This window comes from Ornithodoros turicata, chromosome 9, assembly GCF_037126465.1.
Source record: "Ornithodoros turicata isolate Travis chromosome 9, ASM3712646v1, whole genome shotgun sequence".
In the NCBI taxonomy this organism is placed as follows: Eukaryota; Metazoa; Arthropoda; class Arachnida; order Ixodida; family Argasidae; genus Ornithodoros; species Ornithodoros turicata.
In genome coordinates, this window is record NC_088209.1 from 13,597,181 (window position 1) to 13,618,482 (window position 21,302).

A 21,302-nucleotide genomic window follows, 5' to 3' on the forward strand; every position below is an offset into this window, starting at 1 on the left:
GAAGAAATTCATCCTGAATGACCCCTCAGTGCTACGTGCACACAACAAATGTGCAGTTCTTGGCAGCTTTGAAGAAACAGAGGCGCCCACAGGTGGCATAGATATGGACCCTCATTTCTCTCATGATATGTAACAAGCATGACGGGCGAAACGGACTTTGTGACAGTCATCAAACCAGTCCTCTTTATGACTGTCAGGGCATACAGTGACAGTCATGTCTGGACATACAGTGTGTCTGTAGACACATACAGTGTGTCTATACATTACATACTGCAGAGGGTCCAGTCCACTGGGCAGAAAGTCATGAAGCCAGTTCGCTTCATGACTGTCAGGACATACAGTAGCAAGCAACCATGCCTGGCCATACTGGGCATGTCTCGGCATGTCAGGACGTACAGACATGACAGTCATGCCTGGACATACCAATCAGAACGTCTACGTGTGGGGTCCTCAGTCTCGCTGTGACTGTTCGGTACTGACAACTAGAGTTCTTTCGGTTCCGTCGGAACACGCCTTACGGCTGTGTTTACTGAATAGGATCTGGGCGTATTCGGCTTCTCGAGGAACTGCCCATGGCGTCCTAAAGGGTGTGATCCAGACGCTCTTACGGATGCATGTCGTTCAGTTCCCGAACAGTCTTGTCGTGCAGTTCAATGTCACGTGCGTGATTTTCGTGTATTGTGATTTCGTGATTCGAGTATTGTGAATTGGCAATGATGATCTCAATCGACAGTTGAACAAATGTTTCGAACTTTGAATCCTAAGTTACAATACATTACGGGAAGGTCATCCCATTTCCACGCATAAAATAAATAACGTACCGATCCCTTCACACGTACAGGTTGAAAAAAAAAAGTTTACGGAGCACGCTAGCGACGTACTTTTTCTTCGGTGCGACACCCTAGCGGCTGCCGGAAGCGGGCGAATTCACTGTTTCGGAGGAGTGGAAGGGTACGCTCTTAGCGACACAGAGTGATAGTTCCAGTGTCGCTTGGGTGTGCGTGTGCCTGGGAAGTGGAAGCTGCCGCCCTGCGTCGCTAACAGCGCAGTCTTCCACCCCTCCGAAACAGTGAACTCACATGATTTTTCCGGAAGACGCTAGGGTGTCGGACTGAAGAAAATGCACGCCGCTCATGTGTTTCGTAAACTTTTGTCCCGACCTGTACTAGTATGTCGTTCCTCATCGTCTTGCGAAAGTGTTGGTGGGGCTCAAAATTTCAGATAATCACGGATAGACATGTAAGCACGGACTAGGAAATTTATCTGCCATGTTTCATCGTGTCACTAGTCCATTCTTGGGCTTAGAGTCTGTATCTGTTTGGCTGATAGGAGTAGAAACGGCTGAGTGTCAGGCCTCCCGCACACAAATACTGTTGCTGACGTCACGCCATTCGATGTCTCGCGATGTCGCCATGCGTGTCGGGATGCAATCAGAGTTGCACAACTTCAATACCGATGACACGCTTTTTAGTGACGTTTTGTGCTAAAATGTGCTTTGCAAGATGATAGACACATTTGCTTCGCGTACGGTACGCCTGCTGCACTTCGGGCGTAATATTTTGCTACACTGAGTTCTGTGGCATAGTAGGCATATCTCTACACTCTTAAAAAAGGGTGTACTTTAACTCCTTTTCCTTGCCACATATCTTGCACACATCACTCCCTTTTGGAGAGTATAATTACTCTCAAAAAGGAGTCGGACTCCTCACTCCCTTCAGACCCTCTAACTTCCTAGTGAAGAGTAATATTACTCTCCAGTTGGGAGTTTTTTTTTTTTAATTCCGTGTTAGCGCCGCGAAGCAACTGTGGCTATGAGCGGCGTACAGATGTGGACAGATGGAGAGAGGATAGCAGGAAGGAGTGGGGGACAGGGGTGTTAGTATGCGTCCTGGGCCGACTTCAAGGGGAACTGTGCCGACATTCGTCTAGAGAGTCTTCGGAAAACCCAGGGAAAACCTCAGACAGCACAGCCGGTGACAGGATTCGAACCCGTGCCACCTCCCAGTCTCGACGTGGAAAGCGATCACTCTAACCACTATGCCACGGGAGCTGGTCCAGTTGGGAGTTAAAGGTTCTGAAGGGATTGAGGAGACTCCTTTTTTGAGAGTCATTGTACTCTCCAAAACGGAGTGATATATGTGGCAAGGAAAATGAGTTAATGTACACACCTTTTTTTTAAAAAAGTGTACGTCAATCATCAGCGCAATTTGAACAGCAGAAAATCGATGTCACTGTCACGTTACCAGTCTTCCAAGAATGGACCCGCCTGAGAGTCTACACATGACTGCTCGTTTAATGCGCAGTTCCTCCCCGCATTGAGACTCCGTCCGAGCAGCAGCAGCGTTCAGTGATGGTTCACCATACAGCCACCTTGGAATGTCCGGTATCCGGTTCTCCCTCTCCCAGCATATCGTGGTTCCACGACGGAACTCCACTCTCTCCTTCAGATCCCAACATCTACCTCGGTCAGGGCGGCCAGATATTGAACCTGCATGCTGTTCAGGAATTTGCAGCGGGTGTCTACACTTGCGAAGCGCTCAGTCCTGCTGGATATGCGTCAACGGATTATGTCCTGGAGGTGCTCGGTAAGGAACATCGTCATATCCTCTACCTATACACTCATGACACAGAACTCCACCACGCATTACGCTCCTGGACAGCCACTGCGTAGAATAATACCGTTATCCGCCCTCCCACTCTGAACAAACCAGGAAAGAATAAGACATCGTTCTGAATGATGACTGGCCATAGAAGCGCGATGTGTGGTGAAGTTCTGTTTTAAAGGAACATGCATGGAGGGCACATCGGACATATATGTTTCCTCACCGCATAGTATGAACTACAGCTCCGCACGGGCCGACTTTTCCGGGCCCGACCCGGTCCGGGCACATCGAAAAATGGCGCAATCCGTTCCGGGCCCGGGCGCATCTGTTTTTCTGCGGCCCGACCCAGTGAGTAGAGCTCGGCCCGGCCCGATGACTCAGCGGATAGAGCCCGACATAGCATTTTCAGCCGCGACTTAGGCGTTTCTAGTGCTTATGAAAGATTTTGATAAGTAAATTTATAAGAAGAGAAAACAAGGCAACAAACGTACAAGAACCATGAGAACCATGAGTAGGTACAAGAACCGGTGGTTTAACACCGCAACAACACGAGACCAAAGTAAATCCAGAACGCACGCGTGCAAACGCGTTATCGTCACACTACAAGTTTTTGTGAAGATAGAGGATGTTGTCGACAGACCTCTTCTTCCAGTGCCTGCCCCAGCTGGGGCAAAGATGTGAGGAACCCAGATCAACGTGAATGAGCTTTGAGAAGGTTCTAAAGGACCGAATCGTACGCGTAATGCAGTGTCCTTTGGTTACTTTTGCGAATATATGCACAGGAATGATGCAAGCACGGGATTTTATGAACTAATAGACCATTGTGTGGAATTTGCTGCGTGACCCGGCCGAGCCAGATTCTCGGAAACATGTTTGTGCCCAGCCCGGGCCGCGGTGCGGGCGTATTTTGTGTTCCCGCTCTCGGGCGGGCCTGGAGCACACAGCCAGTAAGCAGCCCGGCCCGGGCCCGTGCAGTGGTCAGCAAGGGTCTCAAACTCAATCGAGTCGAAGCCCGCATTGATCTCAGACTCCATCGTGGAGGGCTGTCCAGATAAGAAATTGCCGTAATTGCCGTACAATACCTTGAAGAGGGTCCGATAAAAATATATGCAAAGAGCAGGAGCGGTGAGTTATCATGGAGCTGGATGGAGTGCGCAGTTCAGTACTTTAAAACTCCACCTTCACAAGAAGACAAATTAAGCCATGTCTTTTGAAATGGGGAGCTGAAAATATCAAAATATGCAAGAAAAATACGTACTTCTTCCAAACGATATATTGTTTGCCTTTGCTTACAGTTCTAACTTGGGAAAAAAACAGAAATATCAGAGGGAAGCAGCAAAAATTGAACAGCGACTGATACAATGGCCCTCGTACATAAGTGTTCCGTCTCTGCTTGTCCCTGCTTCTTTCTAATTTCCCGCGCGTGATACCTGGAGAGGCTGTTGGTCCTATGAGCTTATAAATTTAGTGTGAGAATTAAGCTCTCATATTAGTTGTTGTAGTAGCCAGGTTGTGGTGATCATTGGATGTTGTGATCCACAATAAGTACTTATAGGCAGAGCCGTTGCGAAATGCGAAGCCCCGGAGAAAACCCGGAAATTTTGAGAAAAAAAAATACGAGTTTTTTTCTTTTTTTTCCTCGTCCCCGGAAAAATTGCCCAAAATTTCCAGGCGACAAAATTCAAAAATGTAAAATTTCGTGCCTTCGATGCGTTCCAATCCGTTAACAGTGCCTTAGGTGCCTCTAATACGCCAACCACCACCAACCTAGAGCTTCGTCTGGCCGCTCCAAGCGATCGCCATCGCGTTCACATAATGTCGGAGTGGACGAGTTGATCCAATTCATGATCCAATTACATATCGCTGAGTAGACAGCAGTCTCATGGGATGCTCTGCTCTTCATTTATGCTTAGAGGGTGAACACTACTAAAGATTCTAGCTTATTGTATGCTGTGGCGTGGCCGGCGATGCTTCGACTGAGCAGTAACCGCGTTTGTTTCCATTTTTTCCAAAATTTCGGGAAAAGAAATCGAAACAAAGAAACGGTGTTTTTCGAGCTATTCAAAATTTCCGGAAATTTTGCATCTCTAGTTGCGAAGCGAGTTTGCGCCCGGCCAGGGCAAACCTGAAGCGCCCACCCCCTCCTCTCTTGTTGCCGCCAGAAGGTCTGTAAACAAAGAAAAGAAAACGCTTATTTGCACTGCCGAGATTGTAAATTGAAATTCTCCTCATTCACGCTTTATACTGTCCAACTAACTTGCCAGGGCATACCGTTCGGCTCGGGGCAGCTGCCCTTGTCGCGCCCCCGTCACTACGGCCCTGCTTATATATGCGTATGTGCTGCCTAACACGGACAGGGGTCGTGGAAGGCGATGCAAGCAAATGTGATTTCATACCGGACTCTGCATTATTGGGGGCGGATCCTTTTGTTTTGTGATCAAAGACACACCGACACACCGCGGAATCGCTTACCACACGCGGGCCACATGCAACGCCCGTGTGTTTGACGCCCTTGGTACACAGGAACGTGTGCAGAGGAACTCAAATCTCCACGCTGCGAGGTTGCGTGCGTCACGCACGTAACCTGTTCCTAAACGTCAACTTAACGAAGCACTTTTGTTGGCTGTCGAAAAAGTGTCTGTCTGCTGCAACGAGAGAGCAGCCTGACCTAGTCGATATAGTAACAGTGAAGTAACCCCTGGCGGCGCCAAATTAAACTGCAAGGAATGTAAAGCATCAGATGGCGTGGCAGACTGACACGTCGACAGGCTCGTGTTTATAGCGCGCGTAAATCGTGCTTCCTGTTCGAATTCGAACCCCAGGGCTCAATTTAAAACACTTTCCGAAATATTCTTCACGAACCCTTCGATGCTCCTTTAAGGGAGTAAGCATCGTGTTTTAGGCACTCACTAACTCGTGCTAATGCACAATCTAATGATCCGTGATATTGTGGAACACTACGGAACATTCAAAGACACGGCACGCGTTGAATTGAGTATCACCAAGGGGACGTTAGGGGCTACCAATGTAGGACCCCTACCAATGTAGGGGGGACCAATGGTGGACTCAAGAATACACGCTCACCGCCTGACGCGCAACCAGCAAGCCATCACTCTGGATAATATCGTTCTCGCTCAGCCAAATTTCGTACAGTCGTTCTTGTGATACACGCAGAGTCCTCAGTAAGGCATACGACTACGGACAGACGTGGCAAGATCATGCTTTATAAATTTTCAGTATGGACATGAATTTGTCACGCAAAAATTTATTGAAAACCTTGTAACGTAGTTCTCTTTAGTAAATTTTCGTCTCTGTTTAAAGACTGGAGGTACTGGTACAGGACCCGAATTATTGCAATTATTTACCATATCATGTAGATAAATATATGAAATAAACCTCAATGAAGCAAACTAAAATTAACTGCAGAACTAAAACTAAAATGAACTACCAAACTGGAACATATAAGTAGTATAGAGTAAATAGAAGAAACATAGTTCTTATACGTTTATGGTGACCTGGAAGTTGCAAGCGTGAGTAACATTCCTGGAAACCATGTTCATATTAGCTGTTCACAGAAATCACGTACCTATATGCGTATTTTGAATAAACGTTGTCTCTTGTATGCATGTATCCCTGGAGTCCTCAAAATAGACTTCAGAACGTAGAGGGACTAAGTTATGTCACGGTCTCAATGGTCTTTTTTCTTAAAAAAAAAGGAAAGAAAAGAAAGAAGGAAAACAAAAAGCTGGAGGGGTGGGGCGGTACCGAAAACCGATACTGAAACGTAACGGAAACGAAAACAACAATGGTGGTAACCGAAACTGAAACAGAAACAAACAAGGGCTAGTAAACGGAGGTGGTAACGGAAACGAAAAATATTCCGTTACCTTTCCCTGCATGTAACGCATCAGTTTCTCAAAGATCATTGGATCCGATATTCCCTGACAGGTTGACACGTTTACGCGTGGTGGCGTCACGTGTACGATCACTGGCCGTTGGTTTTAATGATTTTTTAATGATTATTGAAGAGTTCCTGTTGATGCACGGCTACAGACTGACTAGGTTTTCCATCGCCCTTCTCTGGCTTTCTTCCTCTTCGTTCATGAGGGCGATACACGGCGTCACTGATCTACTGATTAACCCCTGCACCTCCTACACCCCTCCCCAACAAGATGTTTGACGGCACCCGCTAACGTCTTTCCTGTGCAGCCCTACAAAGGTGTTCCTTGTTGTTTCACCTTCAGACACATATCGGCAATGATACATAAACTCTAAAGCGTAGCTGTGATAATGAACCCCGTCGTGCTTACATCTGCGTCACGCCTATTTCAGCCGCGCACCGCAGGCAAACAGTAGTAAGTACTGACCACGTTTATCCGGAAACGCACATCTGGCCTGGACGCCATTAATTAGCAATTAGAGCTAATTGGGACCCCCCACATTAATCAGCACCCTCCAGGGAGCCATCACACTAATTGGGGAATGTCTATCTTGCGTCCAGACCAAGATGTGCGTTTCCGGATAATCGTGGTCATAAAAAATAAAAAAAATAGGCAGAAAATAAAATAAAAAGATAGAAATAGAGTGGAGAGAAACAATTTATTCGAAAATCAACGATGCCGCGGCGAAGAAGCCGCTCCGCAACACCCGAGTGACCAGCGTCCGCCATGTTGGTAGTTTGCACCCAGCAGTTGCAGAGATCGACGACAGGTGGCCACTTAGTTGCAAGGCATCACACCAGATGGCGCCACCATCATAGCTCTAGACGAGAAAGACAGAACAAGATACTAGCGGCGGGTAAAAATGACAGCACTGCTAAGCAAGTCTAGGCATGCGAGAGAAAAGGTCTAACCGCTACTGCTAAAACAGAAAACAGTACACATCGGGGAAAAAGGCTTACGGGAACGATCGCTTAGGCCCAACACTACGCAGCTAACACAAGGCGGGAACCACACATCGCTAAACATGCGAGAAAAGGCTTAACACGAGCGCGGTCACCGCTAAACACGGCAAACATACGAGGAAAGAGGCTTACGGGGGCGATCGCTTAGCCCTAACCACAACACTATGCAGCTAACACAAGGCGGGAACCACACATCGCTAAACATGCGTCAACAGGCTTGGACACCGCAAAACAAGTCTAAACATGCGAGAAAAGGCTTAACACGAGCGCGGTCACCGCTAAACACGGCAAACATACGAGAAAAGGAGCGCGTCAAATCACTCACTCACCTTTTCCCCCGCGGCAACTTCCAGGCAGAAACTGAGCGAGCGCGGAGAACATACGTCTGCTCTCTACGAGATCCAGCCAGCAACTGAGCGAGCGCGCGGAGCGCACGTCCGTCTTCCGCGACGGTCCGAGAGAAACTGAGAGAGGCGACGCGCGCGCGCCCTCTGCTCCACCCGTCCGCGCATGCGCGCGCGCGCGCTGCTAGCTCCCTCTGCGCCGGCCGCGGGTGTTTTCGGTTTCGCCTCTCTGCTGCGCGCGCGCGCGCTCCTAGCGGCGACGGGTGGCTTTTCAGTTTCGCTTTCATTCTCCGTTCTTTGCGCGCGCGCGTTTATCTCTATAAAGGCAGCGCGCACCGCGCTCGCGTCATCATTCTGACCGATACGTGGAAAACGCCATGTGTGGTTTATTCTCCTGCGTTTCTCGTCGTCGCAAGGAAAAGACAAAAAACGAAGAACTTCGCGAATTTATACGCGGCATCGTGGAGGAAGCCTTTCAAGTCCACCGTCTGGAATGGTTGCAAGCACGTCAAGAAATGTGTCAGGACAAGATGAAGACGCTCGACCGCATCTTAGCGGCGGACAGACTGACGAAAAAGAAGTCCAACTTTAGCCTGGACAATCTGTATTGGGAACGCAGTTCCGATGTAGAGGACGACGACGACGAGGATGTGTAAATAAAAAGCGATGCATTTCTCTTCGAGTCTCAGTCTCTTCTTTCTCTTCGTGCAACGTGTACGCACGCAACATGTCTTCCCCCGAACCTTTTCGTTTCCGTCATCCCTTTCGCTGTATCTTAAGCGGCCCCTCCATGTGCGGCAAATCTACGTTCGTTGCTAACGTGTTGAGGAACCTGAACGACGTGGTGGACAAGCCCCCGTCACAAATATTCTACGTGCAGAAATATGCTTCGCCGAGCATGCAGGACGAATTCGGGGACTCCGTAAAATTTACCAAGGAGCTACCGCGAGAGTGGGACACGTCGCGCGCTACGCTGATCGTCGTCGACGATCACATGACCGACGCCGGTTCCTTGAAGGAGGTGACCGATCTTTTCATTCGGGGTTCTCACCACGCCAACGCGTCGATCTTCTTACTCGTTCAAAACATCTTTTTCGACAGTAGCCATTTTAGAACAATATCCTACAACGCCAGTTACGTCGTCCTGTGGCGCACCGTGCGCAGCGTGCACCAGATGGAACATTTCGGCCAACAGCTATTTGGCAGAAAAAGATTGGAGTATTTTCTGGACGCATATAAACAAGCAATGTCGTCGCCCCACGCATATTTACTCGTGGATCTTCACAACTATACGCACGAGGATCACAGGTTGCGTAGCAATATCTTCCCGGGAGAACGTCAATATATCTACGCTCCGAAATGAATCTCCGCCCTCACCTCACTTTACTCAAAGTACTCTCCACTCTATCCCCTCCACGCAGCCGCGACGTCTTGAGACGTTCGTCCTCGTCCGACATGAAACACCTCTCCGAAATTTGCCTCAATGTATTGAACGGAAAGGTGGCTCTAGCTCCAGATACGTTCGCGCGTTTGAAGAAGCACAAACGCTTTTTACGACGGCTCGCCTACAAAAAGATTCACAAGAATCCGCAACGTTTGAAGCGCTATCTGTCTCAGCAGCGAGGACAGGGCGTTCTTTCGTCGGTGGTTCCTCTCCTGCTTTCCGCCGTGTTGAACCTTTTCGCCAATGGCCAAGAGAATTGAAGTGACCACCTCCATCGGAAACATTCTTTCCTCGAAGGAGAGTGACGACGTCAAAGTGAAACTCATACTGCAAGCACTGTATCGTATACTCAAGCAGTACGGATTTGACCCCTACGACAATAAAAACAAGGCGTCCGACGCTACAAATGACTTTGACTATTCGCTCCTCTCTCCAGAGGTGGACGAAGAGGAAGCGGAAAGGGTCGTCTCGGAATTAAAGAAGGTTCTTTCCTGGGATCGCGAGGGTTGTGTCTCCGTGTCGGGCAAGCCCATCAGACACTCCTCCGTTTACGAACTCGTCAATTATTTGTTGCAACGTAAGACGGGAAAGAAACCTTCCTGGTTCCCCAAAGTCTCGAAACTATTGCGTCTGATTTCTCTACCCAAATCTCGCGAGCCTCAACAGCAGCAGCAGCAGGCCTCCATTGCGTGGACGACTTATGGAGGGATATGAGAAACCAGAGGGTGGTTTGGGGGGTGTGGAACGCTATAGAAAAGCGCATCACTTGAGCAAAAAGAAGGCTCTTGCCATTCTCAGAAAGCTGGATGCCTACACGCTTCACCATCCGGTCAGAAGAAAGTTTAATAGGAGACGCATCATCGCACTCAAGATCAACGACGTGTGGCAAATGGACCTCGCCGATTTTTCAAAATACAAGAGATTCAACGGAGGCTACCGCTACATTCTCGTGGCAATCGATTCCCTCTCCCGCTTTCTGCGCACCCTCCCGCTAAAGACGAAGCGACCCACCGAAATGAAAAGGGCCATGATAAGACTTTTTCGGGGAGGTAACGTACCTACACGCATCTTTTGCGACAGAGGCGGGGAATTCTACAACAAGACCGTCAAGGAGTATCTCTCACGAAAGAAGGTACAGATGTATTCTACCTTCTCTCCAGTAATCAAAGCGTCGCAGGCAGAGCGCGTCATACGGACTTTACGCGACAGAATATTCCGTTATTTTAGAGTAACGGGAAAATACCACTTCGTTTCCGCACTTCCCAAGATCGTGCGCGACTACAACACCACCAAACACAGGACTTTGGGCATCAGCCCGTCCGAAGTCACGCCCGAAAACGAATTGGAGCTGTTCAATAAGATAAATGGGAAGCCCGTCGTACCCTCCGTGAAAAAGAAGCTCAAACTGGGGGATAAAGTGAGGGTCCTACTTCACAGAAAAGGTTTTCATAAGAGCTCGGAAGGGAGTTGGTCGCCTCAGATTTTCACCGTCTCCCGCCTGAGAGACACCTCTCCTCCCGTCGTACACCTGGAAGATTACCGGGGTAAGGAAGTGGACGGATCTTTCTACCCGGAGGAGGTACTCGTTGTAACCCGAGACGCCAATCAGCCTTGGCCAGTAACGAAAGTGCTGAGGAAGAAGCAGGTGAACGGTCAGAGCTTCTCCTTGGTTCGCTGGTTCGGTTACGACAAAGAACACGACAGTTGGGTTCCGAGCAGCGACGTGGTCAAGATTGGGAAATGATGTCGGACATCTACGTCCACCTGCTCTCGAACGCCAGCATGGATAAGTTTCCCTCGAATAAACTCAACGCCTTCACGGTAGCTTTCGATAGTCCGCTTCAGCTCTCGAATCGGTATAAAGTCGGTCTGATGGATCTCAGCATAAGTAACGATTTTTTAAATATCGGCTACGAAAGGCAAGATGCGAAAATCGAGGTTTCTTTCGAGGATACGGTGGAAGCCGGCAGAACTTTTCGTGTCACCTCGGATCTCGAGAGGGATTTGGGAAAAGCCCTTTCGGAATTCGACGTTTCTTTCGCGTACAATAAATCGCGATACGACTTCGTCTTACCCGTGGACGTGAAAGCCGTGGAATTGGACCCTCGGCTCGCACAGGCGCTCGACGCCTCGCTAGCGTCCCGCGAAGCAGGTCGTGCGGTGAAACCTCCCAAATTGAGCGAACGCGAAGCCACCTCCATCTTATTGGAGCACGCCGTACCCGTCGCTTTCGGCGACGTCACTCTGAATTCGGAAACCACGTCCCTACGGAACACACTCAACAAGTATTTCCAGACGCACAAGCTGGACGCCTCGCTAGAATTCGCGGATAACGTGTACTCTCTGAAAACACCGAAAGGGTTGCACGTACCGGAGCCCTTTGTCAAGCTGCTACATCTCACAGCCGTCGAGGGACACGAAGAAACGCTACGCGTCTCTCTCCCCGTAGCGCGTCAATTTTCTTTCACGATCAAGACGAAAATTCCTCGATCTTTGCAAGTACATGTGCCTCCCGGCTATTATGCGACGCCGCAAGCACTTCTAAATGCGATTAATCAGCGCGTAGGCGAACGCGCGCGCTTCAGCTTCGACGGAACCGAACAGAAATGTAAAATTCGACTTTCCGAGGGCACCTCCACCCTAAGACTTTCCGAGTACCTGGCCGTGCTTTTGGGCTTCGAATCGCGTACCGTGTTCACGGGGGATGAGGATGCCACGAGCTCCGTCGAGGTACTCCTGGAACCCCCGTTTCACAACATAATCGTGTACACGGATATCGTGGAACCCACGTACGTGGGGAGCGGGAAAAAACCGATATTAAAAATACTACCCTTTTATTACGAGAAAGACAAGCACGTCGTCACCTACACGTTAGATAACATCCAGTATTTTAACCTGTCTCAATTCGAAATTCCCTCAGTGACGATCGTTCTCGCGGACGAAACGGGAAGACGTTTGCCGTTGCGGTCCAAAGGCAGAACCAATCTAACGTTGCATTTCAAATATGTACCGTAATTCACCCAAAATAATCCCCGTGTACACGGGACCCCTTTTCCAACGAGGGGGCGGTGTGTTGAGCAACATATCCAAGTTTATCGTTCCCATCTGGCAGCAAATAAAACCGATCGCCAAGAGAACGTTGAAGCGCTTGGCGCGGAATTTGGCCGATGGCGAAGGAATATCGCGCGCAGTAAAAAAGACGGCCATAGCAACGGGGAGAGACGTGCTGGATTCCATGGAGGGCTCTGGAAACAACAATGGGAAGAAACGCCGCAAACGACAACAAAAGGCGCCGACACACGACGCACCTGCAGATATCTTTGGTACGCCGTGAAGGTCACACATCCGCTGCGCGCGCTCCGTCATGACGTCAACGAAAGGAAAAATACAGACGCCGATCTGTCTAACGAGTGATGTGATGATATTCGAACCCCCTTCCATTCAATACGGCGTGGAAGATACTTCGTACCAACTTTTTTATCCGGTCAACGGAGTAAATAATTCCGTGATCGAGTTTTGTATTCAAAATTTGCAAAGGGCACACTTGGATCTCTACGGCAGTTTCGTGTCTTTGACCGTGCGCATTGTTCGCGACGACGGGGAAGAAATGGACGAGAAAGATGTCGTTTTCCCAATAAACCACCTGTTGAGCGGCATGTTTAAGACGGTCACCGTTTATGCGAACAACAAGCTCGTCAGTTCCAACGAGTTGTACGCCTACAGGAGTATTTTGGACGTCGTGCTTCATTCCACGCCCGCGGCTCAAGAAACAGTGCACGCGGCTGGACTCTATGTCGAGGACGACGAACATTTAAAGGACGATTACGACGTCTCGTCTCGCGGTCCGAAACAACGTTACGAAGCGACGAAGGGTGGAAAATACTTTAACCTGGTCGGTCAGATCAATACCGACCTGTTTCAACAGCCGCGCCTGATGGTACCTGCCGTCGAAATTCGCGTCGTTTTCCTATTAAACAACGACGAATTTAAACTCGTATCGGTCCCCAGAGACAAGAAAACGTACAATTACGAGGTGGACATTAAAGAAATGACGTTACACTTGAAAAAGGTGACGCTGGCACCTTCCCTATTTTTGGAATACGAGCGGCGGCTTCAGACCACGCCGGCCATCTACGTGTTACGCGGATTGGAAACCAAGGTGCGGAGCTTGAGTGCCGGGAGCTTGGACGCTCACTTTGAAAACGTTTACCCCGAAAGGGTACCTTCCAAATTATGCGTCGCCCTGCTCGCCACGTCCGACTTTCTCGGCGACATCCAATCGAACCCCTACAAATTCCGTCATTACGACCTGTCTCATTCGATGCTCTCCGTGGACGGCCAGCAAGTGCGAGCCGAGTACGACTTTCAGAACGACCTCGTCAAAATTCCCTACTTTAACTTCTTGCAAGAACTGGGAGAGAAACATTTCAAGTATAGCTACGAGCGATTTAAAACGAACGGGTTCCTTCTCTACTTTAACTTGGACGTGGACAAGTGTTCTTCTCCTTCGCATTTGAACGAGTGGCGAAAAGGAAACGTTCGCCTGCAATTACGCTTCGCTAAAGCCCTTCCACACGCGGTCACCGTCCTCTTGATTTCCGAGTGTCCCAAGCTCATGTACGTCGACAAGGACCGTACGGTCACCTTCCCATAAAAAAAAGATGTACGAGAGCGACATCTTGGAACTCGTGTCCCTGAACCCACTCGCTTCCTCCATGCTGAGAGGCATTTGCGCTTCAAACGAAGCCTTCGTTTTACGCAAGCCCGGTTATTTAATCATCAATACGGAAGAGCGAAGAAGACGCGGGCAGCACTGGGTGCTCTACCTGAAAAACTACGACGGGTCTGCCGTGTTTTTCGACAGCTACGGACTTCCCCCCATCGAAGCAAACCTTCGAAAGACTTTACCTGTAGTGGACGAGTATAACGACAAGTGTATTCAATCGCCTTTTTCGCCTTACTGCGGGCTTTTTTGTATCTACGTAGCCACGCGCATGTCGAAACGCTACAGCTTGAAAAGTTGTGTATCCATGTTTTCCTGTAACCTCGAAGAGAATGACGAAACAATAAAACGTCTCCTCGTGAGCGAACTCGTTTCGTAAAAAATAGACTATTTATTTATTCACGACATACACAAGACCCTTGCGAGACGATCTTCCAACGTGCTGACCCGACGCTCGTCGTCGCCGGTCTGCACCGTGACGTCGAGGGATGTGTGGAGAAGCCAGTAGCGACGGACGATAGGTCGGTTGAAACCCGCGTTGATGAGACACGGGTCGACTGCCTCTCCTCGTCTATACTTTTCCAACAGCTCGAGCTTGTAATCTACGAAACGCTTCATTTTCTTTGCAATCTTCCCACTGACGGTGAACAGACGTAAGGGTATCGTCTTGAGAATCGAGCGAAAGTCTCCCTCGCAGCTATCGCCGTGAATATAATCGCGTAATCGCAGCAAGTCCCGATACATTCGTGTTTGCACAAAGGTGGCAAACCTCTGCTCGGGCGTCATCATGACTGAGACGGAATGAGAGTAGACAACCTTTTTTTTATTTCTCGTTACACATGAATTAGGCTCCAGCTTTGGTTTCGTAGCCGGGAAGGCAGCCCAAATACGGACGAAGGCTCGAGTCTAACCAATGGCTGGGGTTTCTCGACCAGAGTCCACCGCAGCGACAGGTAGTCAGTTGATCGCCGATTCGCAAAAAGAAGGTCTTTGGAGGAGGCTTGAAGGTTAGGACCAGGGGTAGATCTCCCGTCAGTAGCCATTCGTAATCTGCAACGAAAGGAGTGTGAGAAACGCATGTTTTTTTTAAACTCAACCACACACGTACAATCTTCTTCAGTCACAGAGTGACACTGATGGTCCATCTTCTCCATCTTCCTTCAATAGTCGAAGTCCTTCGCAACGTACGTCGAACGGTACCGTCCGACAGCCGAGAAACGGGCGAATCAATCGGTCCGTCCAATGCTTTTGCTCTGAAAAAAAAAAAAAAAAAAAATGTGAACGATTATAGAACGTATTAAAAAAAATAACGAGGAAGCGTACCTTTGGACCACAATCCACCGCAATTGGTGCAGAAGAAGCGGGCCCTGCCAATCTCCCGAAATATGTGAGGCGGGAAAAAACCGACTTCACGCGCAGCAAAAGTGTTGTACACTGGAAACGAAACTCTTCAAACATTTCGACGATGATGATGACGTCATGGGTATTACTTACGAGGATCTACCAAGCTGATCATGATGGAATGACGATCGAACGTTCGCTTCGACATTTATAGTAAAGCTTTGCCTCTCACTCTCTATGACGTCATTGAACGTGTTTAAACATGTTAAGACGTGTTTGAACATGGGCGGCGAAGTCGCCCCTGGACACACTCGTTCCTCTCTCACCCTCTCTATGACGTCATTGAACGTGTCTGAACATGTTTGGACGTGTTTAGACACAGGCGACGAAGTCGTCCCTGGACACACTACTTCCTCTCTCTCTCTATGACGTCATTGAACGTGTTTGAACATGTTTGAACGTGTTTGAACATGTTGTGACGTGTGTAGACACGAACCCCGCAATACGAAAAACGTCACGCAGTACGAATTAGATTGGTGGTTAGTGTGTCGCGCCCAGCGTAGAAGGATCCTGGGTTCGAATCCCACTCTGGGTCTTCTTGTCGTCATGTACAAGTCGTCCCAGAGTGGGATTCGAACCCAGGATCCTTCTACGCTGGGCGCGACACACTAACCACCAGTTCCCAATACAGATTGTCCAGGCTAAAGTTGGACTTCTTTTTCGTCAGTCTGTCCGCCGCTAAGATGCGGTCGAGCGTCTTCATCTTGTCCTGACACATTTCTTGACGTGCTTGCAACCATTCCAGACGGTGGACTTGAAAGGCTTCCTCCACGATGCCGCGTATAAATTCGCGAAGTTCTTCGTTTTTTGTCTTTTCCTTGCGACGACGAGAAACGCAGGAGAATAAACCACACATGGCGTTTTCCACGTATCGGTCAGAATGATGACGCGAGCGCGGTGCGCGCTGCCTTTATAGAGATAAACGCGCGCGCGCAAAGAACGGAGAATGAAAGCGAAACTGAAAAGCCACCCGTCGCCGCTAGGAGCGCGCGCGCGCGCAGCAGAGAGGCGAAACCGAAAACACCCGCGGCCGGCGCAGAGGGAGCTAGCAGCGCGCGCGCGCGCATGCGCGGACGGGTGGAGCAGAGGGCGCGCGCGCGTCGCCTCTCTCAGTTTCTCTCGGACCGTCGCGGAAGACGGACGTGCGCTCCGCGCGCTCGCTCAGTTGCTGGCTGGATCTCGTAGAGAGCAGACGTATGTTCTCCGCGCTCGCTCAGTTTCTGCCTGGAAGTTGCCGCGGGGGAAAAGGTGAGTGAGTGATTTGACGCGCTCCTTTTCTCGTATGTTTGCCGTGTTTAGCGGTGACCGCGCTCGTGTTAAGCCTTTTCTCGCATGTTTAGACTTGTTTTGCGGTGTCCAAGCCTGTTGACGCATGTTTAGCGATGTGTGGTTCCCGCCTTGTGTTAGCTGCATAGTGTTGTGGTTAGGGCTAAGCGATCGCCCCCGTAAGCCTCTTTCCTCGTATGTTTGCCGTGTTTAGCGGTGACCGCGCTCGTGCTAAGCCTTTTCTCGCATGTTTAGCGATGTGTGGTTCCCGCCTTGTGTTAGCTGCGTAGTGTTGGGCCTAAGCGATCGTTCCCGTAAGCCTTTTTCCCCGATGTGTACTGTTTTCTGTTTTAGCAGTAGCGGTTAGACCTTTTCTCTCGCATGCCTAGACTTGCTTAGCAGTGCTGTCATTTTTACCCGCCGCTAGTATCTTGTTCTGTCTTTCTCGTCTAGAGCTATGATGGTGGCGCCATCTGGTGTGATGCCTTGCAACTAAGTGGCCACCTGTCGTCGATCTCTGCAACTGCTGGGTGCAAACTACCAACATGGCGGACGCTGGTCACTCGGGTGTTGCGGAGCGGCTTCTTCGCCGCGGCATCGTTGATTTTCGAATAAATTGTTTCTCTCCACTCTATTTCTATCTTTTTATTTTATTTTCTGCCTATTTTTTTTATTTTTTATGACCACGATTATCCGGAAACGCACATCTTGGTCTGGACGCAAGATAGACATTCCCCAATTAGTGTGATGGCTCCCTGGAGGGTGCTGATTAATGTGGGGGGTCCCAATTAGCTCTAATTGCTAATTAATGGCGTCCAGGCCAGATGTGCGTTTCCGGATAAACGTGGTCAGTACTTACTACTGCAAACAAGAATCTCGATCACAAACTTGAAAACTGTAAAGGGCAAGCTGAATATTGTCCTAGAAATGCGTACGATCGAACGGAAAACAATTTGCAAATGTTGCCATTTTCTAATCGAACACTGGTACAAAGATTTCAGTGTTGTATGTGTTCAGTACCGTCAGCAAAGTGTTGGCTCGCTAACGCGTACCAGAGCACGTCTGCCTTACTGAAATACTACATTCTAAGACAAATGGTGTGATTATAGTCCTTTGAGGGACACATTGCCACAACAGTCAATCTCTTCTGAGGCTAAATGCGCGGGAGGCACGTGACGTATAACCACGAGTACTGTGTTTGGGCGTGTATTTTTTGTTTCATGTACGATGTATTACCCTGTCTTCTTTGATAGTTCCTCCTGTTATCCACCGGGACAACCTAACCAAGAACGTCGTAGTCACCGAAGGATCGTCGGTTACTTTTCATTGCCCTGTACACGGCAGCCCCGAGCCTACGGTGACGTGGCTAAAGGAGTCCGCAATTATTTCGACCTCCTTGGAGCCTCGAGTGATGCTGATTGACCGAAACCGCTACCTAAGGTTACAGCAGGTTGTCTTCGAGGATCGCGGCCAATACATATGTGTGGCAGGAAACGACGTTGGAACTGATGAACAAACTTTCGTCCTGGACATCAGAGGTATGGACATGCTCCCAGTACATACAGGGTGTGTGCATTTTGAGACGTGTTGCTTGTATAGAGGGATGTGACAGTCCGAGGACAAGGAAGGATGATGTGCGTTACTCCCACGCACAATCGCACTGGCTCGTCAGTTCTATTGGCAACATCCTGGAGTGAAGCCACAGGATGAGAATCCTCCAAGTACACCCGGCCCTCCAGGACATTCTGTGTCCGTCATCGGCGGTCATGACTCATGCAAAGGAATACTGTGTCACTTACATTGGTGACACGGACTACGAACACCTAAGCTCGATGAGCAATGCTGTCATCTGCAACCACAATCTCACAAATAGTAGAAGGTCGATCCTAAAGTCGTTTTAAGCTTCATGTGCAAGGTGAAGACAAAACGGGGGGAGACGACGCACGCACTGACTGCCGAGGGAAGATTTTTGAAGAGGGGAGGAAGTCACTGAAAAGCTTAGCCAGCAGAAACCAAACTGGGGAGCCGTGGGGTGGACGTGGGAGGCACTGGGGAGGCGTGTTAGCCTGGCTCAATAGACCACTACTCGAGAAACGTCATCATGACGTTGGTAGACAGACTGAAACCGAAACAAATCGAAATGGGAGGGCCGGGTTCCACGAATGGGTACTTGTTCTTTGCCTCTATTGAAAGAAAAGTAGGACCGAAGGGCGCGTCCCTTTCGGTGACCATCGTAATTGATCGTAATCCCCTGAAGACCGCGACTTTCCGGCGCGACCTTGTTCGAGCGTAGTTCAACTCTACCAAATTGGTGGCGCTGTCGGACACTATGACGTCATTTGCTTACAAACAGTGAGAGATCTATCGGCAGAGCGCTGGACATGTAATCCAGAAGATGTGGGTTCGAGTCCTACAGCTGGCTAACCTTTCGAGTGACTTCCTACCTTGTCCATTCATTGTTCTTAGGCACCTGAGGCTTTGTGTGTTCGTCTTTTCTTCTGTGTTCCACACTCAGAACATCAATTTCTATCGTGAATATTTTTATTCACTTTTATTAGAAGATCGAGGTATTCACCGGGGTGTGGTGTTCGTATTTGAGGGCACCAAATATTGGGGAGATGGTATTCCCCTACGTGAGTCGTGATCAGCGATTATCCCCTACGGAGGAGGGTCGGAAGTGGCCTGGAGAGCCTCAGTCCGTTGCTTCTCTCCAGGACATGGCCGATAGAACCAACGAACCATCGCGGTACTTCGTGGCAAACGAAGCACGTCGTCGTCGTCCAGGGGTCACCGCATTGCCTACTTACCGGGCACGACGAAGTACTTATGGGAGCTGAAGCCTATAGAGCAAACGGTCACGGAAACTAAATCAGCGTAACAACACAAATATAGTGTCGCAGACTTGACCTTCAATGTAGTCGTATAGGCTATGCCGATGTCAGGTTACCGTCAGGATAGGATATATATAGGATATGTCAGGATGCCGCCGGGGTGTGGTGTGCTGCTGGTATCGTTAGGCAATGAGCATTCATATCGGATTTCCGGTAGCGCCCCCAGCGGTACCACCACGCAACTCCATGGATGCGGCAATGCATCGGTTAGCATGTTGTAATGCCCAGAAGCTCAAGCTTGCCCGCTCTAGTCTGCATATGCACAATTCATTTCTTTCCTCGAAGTGTAATTTCCACGATTTTCCAGCTTCGTCATGTACCACAGGAAGTTAGTCTTTTCTTTTCTTTTGTCATATTACAATTGAGGAGTGTAAGGTAAACACTACAAACCTATGACAACGAATTCGCGACAACAGATACAATATTGTTGCCATGCACTGAAATGATCGCTGATAATGCATTGACGGCATGCCACTGAAAATTGTTGACTATTTTTTGCCTGGAACGGCAATTGATTCCATATTCAACTCCAAAATACTGAATAATACGAGTACCATAAACATTGGGAGGTTGAAGCTACGTTAGGTACGTGTACGGGTTGATCTGCTGGGAGGATGTAGCAATGAGACATGCGATAGGTCCGTTATTCCTGTCAATGCTGTACATAACATGCGCCCATTTTTGTGATATCAGTTGTTCAACTGTTAAGATGTTTAACTGCGTAAATAGATCCTGGGTGAAGAAGAATGTTTTGCGAACATTATGATTCTGACAGACCACTTTTGTACTCGTTCAAGGGCAGTCAGATAAGGGAGATATATTTATTAGACCAAGGGGGAAAAACGGGAAGAAAGGTCAGCCAAACGGGACGTCGGCTCGGTATTCGACAAAGAAAAAATGAATGAAAGAATAAAAAAAAAAGAATTAGGAAATAAAGGATAAACTAACAAACGGCGAAAGAAGGATGAGATATGGCTTATACAAGGTGTCCGGTGAGAAAGTGCCATTAAATTTCTAAAAAAGTATATATATATATATATCTACGTGAGATAAAAACGGGAAACCTTGTGCACGAAACTTGTGAAGGTTTTTGCCAGTCTCTGTGAGTATACCTCATTAATTACTCTAATTAGCTTAATTAAACTCAAGAATTTGCCAAAGAAAGGTAAGGTTTTTTTGCGTTAATTAGAAAGCCCATGGCCACAACACACCATTTCAGTCACAAATACAGGATCTTTTACAACGTTTCCACAAAAATTTGACACAAAAAAAAAGAAAGAAAAAGGAAAAAAGAACTTGCTCATCAAGGCGCGCTCGTTCAAGTTGCCCCGCAAAAAGTGTGGGGAGCAGGAAAGGACAACACAGAAAACTGCACAGAATATCGGATGTCGGTGATTTTGGTTCTTTCTTTGTTTGTTCTTCTCTTTTTCCTAGCTCATCATTTTTTTTTTTCACCCACAAACACGTTTAGGAGTAGTTAGTTGTGACTGGGTCAGGACTAACCTCTCTATATTTTTCTTTCTTTTTCCAATTCAATTCAATCGGTGATTATCGGTAACTGATGAACAGATAAGCTTGCGAAGACAAAGTGCGTGAATGTGACGGTCCCCGCCCTCCGTTTTTTTTCCTTTTGTTTTTCTCATGCTGTTTCGATGCGCAGTGGGAGTGTCGCTGGGCCTTGCCGATAGGGGCACTGTTGAAATCCGGAAACGGTCTTGAAGAGATGG

The 21,302-nt window shown here is 48.7% G+C and overlaps 1 protein-coding gene and 1 long non-coding RNA gene across 2 annotated transcripts in view; both read left to right on the forward strand.

Moving 5' to 3' along the window:
• The window catches only part of LOC135368157 (hemicentin-1-like), a 111,992-nt gene that overhangs the window by 620 nt on the left and 90,070 nt on the right, over window positions 1-21,302 (forward strand). The window contains exons 4-5 of the mRNA XM_064601280.1: window positions 2,304-2,585; window positions 17,938-18,222. Of these exons, the coding sequence (XP_064457350.1) occupies window positions 2,304-2,585; window positions 17,938-18,222 (567 nt within the window). The remainder of the gene's footprint in view (window positions 1-2,303; window positions 2,586-17,937; window positions 18,223-21,302) is intronic.
• Window positions 16,555-17,318, forward strand: LOC135368159 (uncharacterized). The gene is made up of 2 exons (XR_010414707.1): window positions 16,555-16,666; window positions 17,138-17,318. It is a non-coding gene; the product is annotated as an uncharacterized LOC135368159 (long non-coding RNA).